The 7,243-nt window shown below is 38.1% G+C and overlaps 1 protein-coding gene across 1 annotated transcript in view; it reads right to left on the bottom strand.

Moving 5' to 3' along the window:
- The window catches only part of LOC107706663 (voltage-dependent T-type calcium channel subunit alpha-1I-like), a 43,991-nt gene that overhangs the window by 10,660 nt on the left and 26,088 nt on the right, over positions 1-7,243 (bottom strand). The window contains exons 22-27 of the mRNA XM_016510454.1: positions 6,691-6,800; positions 6,482-6,615; positions 5,279-5,349; positions 4,363-4,438; positions 3,630-3,751; positions 560-913 (exon numbers count right to left, since the gene is read on the bottom strand). Coding sequence (XP_016365940.1) covers positions 560-913; positions 3,630-3,751; positions 4,363-4,438; positions 5,279-5,349; positions 6,482-6,615; positions 6,691-6,800 — 867 coding nt within the window. The remainder of the gene's footprint in view (positions 1-559; positions 914-3,629; positions 3,752-4,362; positions 4,439-5,278; positions 5,350-6,481; positions 6,616-6,690; positions 6,801-7,243) is intronic.

Genomic DNA, 7,243 nt, shown 5'->3' with positions numbered 1-7,243 from the left:
GTTCACACTTGTAGTTCGGTTCGTTTGGTTCATTTGGTCCGGACCAAAAAGGAAAATGATACATTTGGTCCTGGTCCACTTAGTGTTCACATTGGCATTTTTGACAGCGAACCTAAAGACAGCGAACCTAAAGGCATCGTTATACGTTCACAACCTGATTGGTCGGCTTGAATGACGTATATAACACCCCAAACAAAAGATGCGTTAGACTTATAGACTTAAACACTTAAAGTGTATGATATCAAAGCACCGATGAACCGATTGGTCAGCTCAGCGCCGCTTTAAGTCGAACACACCTAATGCCGTCTGCTGGACTAAGCGTGCTCATTCTTGCGTGTACATATAATTTTATTTTCACCACCTGCAAACTCTCAAGGAGCTCATAAAAGGCACTTTACCTCATCGTTGCTCCACGTTTGCCCTCTGCATAAAAATGCACAAAATAATTGTGATACAATCGTGATGCATCGTGATATCAAATAGTTGACATGATAATCGTAATCGAATCGAATCGTGAAACCAGTGACGATCCACAGCCCTATTCAGGATCGACACGCACCTGTGCCGGTGAGTAGAGTCTCCTCTGGTTCTGTGTGAATCCGCTCTGGCTGGTGTTAGTGTTGGTGTGAATCGATGGCCTCTCGCCCGCATCGGCCCCAGTCGAGCACTCCGGACGCCCCAGACAGCACAGGCCACCCTGCGCCAGCTCCATCTCGATCTCCGCGTCCATCTCCGCGTCCTCCTGCGCCTCTTTATTGGAGTCGTCCAGGTGCTTCATCAGCACGGCCACCACCACGTTAATCAGGACGAACTGAGCCGTCAGAACGAAGCTGACAAAGTACATGGGCGAGATGATCTGCAGGCTGGAGTTACACGAGTAGCTGTCGCCTGGCGGACACTCGCGCAGCGTATCCTGTGAGCAAAGACACACTAATGACTAACGATTGTCCAGTTTTGATCATTTCATCCTCACCAGTGCAAAACGACTAAAAGGGAAACCATGAAATCAGCTCAATATCTCTCATGCATCACAGCTGTTGGTCGCACTGCAGAGTGTCCCATCTGGCGCTGTTTCACATATTGTCTGTCTTTGCTTCAGGCGAGACACTACAGTTTTTTCAGATCTTACGTCATCCTCCCGGAGCTGCTTCCATGTACTACTGTTGGCGCAAGCTAGATTAAAGTGATTATTACGTTTTGAATATGGATATTTTTCTTACAAAAATGCATCGATTCGCTACAGGAGGCCTTTGTTCACCCCCCGGAGCCGTGTGAGGCACTTTTTATTATGGATGCATGTTCTTTATTTCACTTCTTTTGGACTGATGCCATTAAACAGCTTGAAAGATCAAAGACCATTTTTAATATGACTCCGACTGGATTCGTCTGAAAGAAGAAAGTCATATACACCTAGGATGCCATGAGGGTGAGTAATTCATGGGCTAATTTAAATTTTTGGGTGAACTAACCTTTAAGTGTTTGTTTTACTACACTGTATTTATTTTCATCAGTAGATTTCAGGGGTTTTTTATCCATACTGGAAGGCTGTGAGTTTTTTTTCCACTTCAGTAGCAGTTAATCAAACCAAACTTTATTTGTATTCCTTTAAACTTTAAAGTTTTATTCCTATCTATTAAACTTTATTTATATTCCTATCCATATTTTGAAAGGTTTTACCTGGTTTGTTCATGCATCATTCACCTGATATATATATATTTAACATTTTATTCCTAAAAACAAGGTGAAAATGTATTTGTTTTCTGTCTGTTGACAGTATTTTCTGATTTATGGAGTGATAAAAAGAGAAATCTCAAATCTAAAGTATTACGATCAGTGGCGGCTCGTAGATATTAAAATAGAGGAGGCACACTAAACTGCAGCGATCCCTACTCTGATGTGTTTTTTTTTTTCAACTGCTCAATAAAAGCCTTCTTTTGGTCACGTTTATGTACGAAAATGACATGTTTACTACAAGACAAATGCATCCTCCTGTCCTTTAAAGCAGCAAAGGTGTCTATGACTCATAGACAGGGTGCGAACTACGGGGGAGCTAGGGGGAGCTCGGCTCCCTTAATTAAGACATGGGCTCCCCTGAAAACGTGATTTGTGAAATTTTGGGGGGTCTCAAAAAATATTAACAATGTGTTATTTTGACGTGCAATTTCAGTTTTGTGTAATGTGATCATCGTGGATTATTATGTGTAAAATTGCAAAAATATCATTCATTCATGCATGACGGCGATTTAAACCTAATTCACTTCAATAAAGATAACTATACATGCTATTCTTGTCATGAGCATCAAGGTGTGGGGGCGCTGCGGTGCAAATTCCACTCATGTTTAGTACGTTAACTCAAAGATTCATAGAAAAAATATAAACGCTGGACTCTGTGGTCGATTCTGTGTTAAGGTAAGGCATGTTATTCGCAATTATGTGTTGTGGCTGGGTTGTTATAGGTCTGCGTGACTCTCGATGTCTTAGGCCTAATTGAATGGAGGAATTATGGTAACGTTATTCTTCTGTAGTCTGACGACGAGTAACTTACTAACCGTTGTTCATGTGAACTCAGACAGCCTGATGCTTTGTTTATATACTATTTGTGGGTGGCTGTTTGTTGTTTCACCTATCAATTCGTGTCGATAAAGTATAATAGGGTAAATCCTGTATAGTGATTTATCCTATATAGTGCATACACTTGTAGCTGTTATGTATCTTTGTAAGTCATTGTAAGCCCATTGTAAGCACGCGCAAGCGCACGAACCCCCCCTTATAAAAAAAAAAGTGGGCTCCCCCAAAGTCCACGGTATAGTTCGAACACTGCTCGTAGAACACACCTGTCTTCTTCAGTTCATCAATTAAGGCTTATTCGTCATCAATTAAGGTCAGCCACTCTAAAACAGCACATTCGGCCATCTAATGAAGATGGTTTTATGTCCAGCTTAGGCATGGGCCTTCCTTCATTTTTTTATTTTTAGCTGCTGCTCGAAAGGGAGCTTTGAAAATGTGTTGGTGATTAAATATTCAATATCTCTCAATTGTGACTGGTTGATAAAACAAGGGAAGTTAGCCTCCTTCATGGATTTTTATCCATTATTTCTATATTTAAACCAATGAGAAATAGAGCCGCTCTGCTGACTAAGTTAAATACTCAATGGTGATTGGTTCATTTTTAATCAATGGAGGCCAAAGTCTCCAGCTATGGATTGTGCTTCACTCCTGTCTTTCTCCAGACATCCATGTGGAAGAGCAGCAGTAAAACGCATGGGATTCCAACTTCAGTAATATGTTATGGTTTGCAACGGTGAAGTTACAAGGAATACACATTCTGAACTGAGGAGCTGCCACTGATTATGATATCTATTAAGTTACATGTTTACACTATTCACCTGTGATGTCTTAATTCAGCATAATGCAGCAAAATTATTAATCAATGCAATCTTTACAACTGTTTATCAAGCAGCACAACACATCAATTACTCACCTATTAGTGAAAAGCAAGTAAAGCACTACTGTTGGAGGAAGAAGAAAAACTGCACTCTGTTTACAGTGACTGAATGCAGCTGATTTACTGTCTGTAGTTTGGGGTTTGTGTTCATGTAAAGGCTCAATGACAGCAGCGTGAGCTCTACCTTCATGATGCCGTTCCAGTTATCTCCTGTAGACACCTGGAAGAGAGTGAGGAACGCCATGCCGAAGTTTTCAAACGTGGCGTGACGACTCATGCCTTCACACGGGTATTCAACATTACACACTGAAACACAGACACACAGAGAGACATGAAATGTGACAGAAATAACAGCAAGATTTAAAAATATTCAAGGATCTCATGAAGTAATCACATTTTATTTTAGTTGCTTCATATTTATTCATAATGCTCACCAAGGCTGCATTTATTTGTTTAAAACCAAATACATTTTATTGCAATTTAATATTGCAGTTTTCTATGTGAATATCTGTTAAACTGTAATTTATTTCTGTGATCAAAGCTGTATTTTCAGCATAATTCCTCCAGTCTTCAGTGTCACATGATCTTCAGAAATCATTCTAATATGCTGATTTGCTGCTCGAGAAACATTTCTGATTATTATCAATGTTGAAAACAGTTGTGCTGCACAATATTTTTTGTGGAAACCCTGATACATTTTATTTTTTCAGGATTCACAGATGAATAGAAAGTTCAAAAGAACAGCTTTTATTTGAAATAGAAATCTTTTGTCACATTATAAATGTATTTAATGTCACTTTTTCCATTTAATGCATCCTTGATAAATAAAAGTATCTTTTTTTTTTTTATTAAAATGCTGCATATGCAAACAGATCATTAGGTGCTTTAGGAATGAAAAGGAATTTTTTTTCTCTCACCCAGTTCTCCAAACAACTCGACTCCGAGCGCAGCATAGATGAAGAACAGCAGAACAAAGAGCGGCGCCGAGCTCATCTCCAGCACTAAAGCAGCCTTCAATACTCAGAATGAAAGTCATTTAATTCCCAGAATGAGGTTTGTGCTGGTCATGCGCTCACAGCTGCTTTATTGCTTATATTCAAGGTTAACTCACTTCCATTAGACGTGCCGGAAGCCCATCTGAGCCCGGCGAGAGCTCGAGAAAACAAACGCTTATCCACATTATTCCTCACATACGCTTTACTCAAACGCACACAGTGGTTTTATATAAATATAGATATTAATTCGCATGAATTAAGTTACTATTGACACATTTACAGGACTGAAGTGTGATCATCGGCGCAGTTAATCATGTGAAAGGAGGTTTGTAGATCGACGCCATCTGTTTAATGTGCTTGTGTCAGGCGCTCACAGCCGTGTTGAACACACAATGACTCTAGAAACGACGTGTTGTGAGCATGTCTAACGCTTCATTCACACGCCAGACGCTTCTCTGCAACTTTAGAACTGAATGTTATTGTGTAGATGTCTGCTGAGATACAGTCATCTTTGATATGCATATTTCTAAGGCTCTAGGTGATAAACATGATCAACTTTGCTGTTAAACCTGTTTCACACTCAATCTCCTCACGTCTTCTGTCGTCTGATTGATAGTTTGGAGTTTTTTATCCAGTCAAAGCTCTTTTAGTGTAATAGTAGAAACGTCCAGCTTCAGCTCGAGCTTCACGAGTCTTTCTGCTCTCAAATCTTGACTGATTTTTATCAAGTAAACGTGTGAGTGTGTGTGTGTGTGTGTGTGTGTGAGTGTGTGTGTGTGTGTGTGAGTGTGAGTGTGTGTGATTGTGGGTGTGTAAGAGTGTGTGTGTATGTGTGTACCTGTGGTAACGCCTGCACCACGGTATCGAGCAGCGCTCTCATTCCTGTGGCCATCTTCAACAACTTCAGAACTGTGAAATTGAGACAAAAACACACTGAATGTCACGGGAGAGACAGAAACATCTCAGAGAAGTTCAGTCGGAGTCTCTCTAAATGAAGATCACACAGAATCTGAATTCCGGCTTCACTACTGCTCACACACTTCTGTTGCTCTGTGTTGTGCTTTCAAAATGATTTCACGTTTCATCTCAGTAGTGACTAAAATGCTCAAACGCTCCAAAACAGACTCCAGCGCTGGAATACATCAGTCAGATCACAGTGCATTACCTCACCAACGCCATTTAGTTTATGTCCTTCATGCAGACTTTTTATTCATTTAATTCATTTCTACAATGAAAAAATATTGGTGTAGGAGACATTTCTAGTAAATTTAGTAACACTTTGCTTAAAGCCTTTATACATGATATATTCAAAAATATTTAAATGCATTAATTACACCCTGTAATGCACTGAATCATTTCATGAGTAATTGTAACCACAATTATAATACATTTTACAATGTATCTATTTATTGTTACATATATGCATTGAATATAATGCATTAAAACACAACAAAATATCAATATCAGGTGTAACAAGGAATATGCAATTATTATGCATTTTAGCTTTGGATACAATTATTTATGAAAGATGCAATGCATTACAACATACATTTAAAAAAAATGTACCTTTATAATACATTATACATAAAAGCTTAAAGTGTTACCATAAATTTAACAAATAATTACAAAGAAATGTCAAGTAAATGGGATTTTTTTAAGCACGAATGAAATAGCATTTTCTTGTAAAATGTAATCCAACTATTTTTATTTTATTTAATATGAAAAAAACTTTTTCTACAGTGTAAATTTTTATATATTATATTTTTTAGAATGACTGATAATTTTTTCAAAATATTTAAATTGGTAGTCCTTTTCTGTCCATCAGACAAAAAAGGTGGTCTCACATTATAAATTATTAAAAGTGCATGGATCCACGTGAAACACTAACTAAACACTACTAACCTCCTCAGTCAATTATTGTCGTTCTAGGTCCAAATTGCATTTAATAGACAGAAGCTCCTGAGGTTTTCCATCTTATTGCATAAGTGATTTTAAAATGTATTTTTCACGTTTTAATCTCTGTATAAATGAGCGTGCTGACCGCGGGCGATGCGCAGGACCCTCATGATGCGGATGATGGTGGGATTGATGGGAAGCGAAGCGCTTATTTCGATCTCCTCCAGAGTGATTCCCATCACAGACAGCAGCACGATGGCCAGATCCAGCTGATTCCATCTGAGGAGACAGAAAGCTGATCACAGCGGAGATCCTCTGGAAGCGCGGCTGTGTGTCGTTTCAGACGCTGCTCACCTGTCTTTAAAGAAGCGTCTGAAGCCGAACGCGACGAGCTTCAGCATGGTCTCCACCACAAACGTGGAGCTGAAGAAGTAGTTGCAGTATTTCAGCGCCGTCTCCAGCGACTGAGAGAAACCAGAGAGAAGAAGCTCAACGCTCAGTAACAGAGTTCTGTTCACTCTGATTATAGATGATGCTCAACACAACGATTCATTCATGAAACACCTGCAGGATTAATGTTGTAACTTAAAAAAAACATTTAAAAAAAATATTTCAGCTAGTTGCCAAGGCAACATTTCTCATGAATACATGAATTTAAATTAATGTACTAAAATAACTAAAACTGAAATTAGTTATATAAACATTTAAAAAAAACTAGAAAAAATTATAACACAATGAAATTACAAAAATTTCTAAATTGAAATTAAAACATACAATATACAAATAAAAACTGATTCTAAACGGGTACTAAAATAACTAAAACCATAAAAAAATATAAATAAATAAATAAATAAAAAATATATATAATAATAAAATAATAAAATAAAAATTAAATTACATTTAAAAT

Source organism: Sinocyclocheilus rhinocerous, unplaced genomic scaffold (assembly GCF_001515625.1).
Source record: "Sinocyclocheilus rhinocerous isolate Xijiao unplaced genomic scaffold, SAMN03320098_v1.1 scaffold1814, whole genome shotgun sequence".
NCBI classification, from domain to species: Eukaryota; Metazoa; Chordata; class Actinopteri; order Cypriniformes; family Cyprinidae; genus Sinocyclocheilus; species Sinocyclocheilus rhinocerous.
This window is presented reverse-complemented; position numbering and strand designations above follow the sequence as displayed.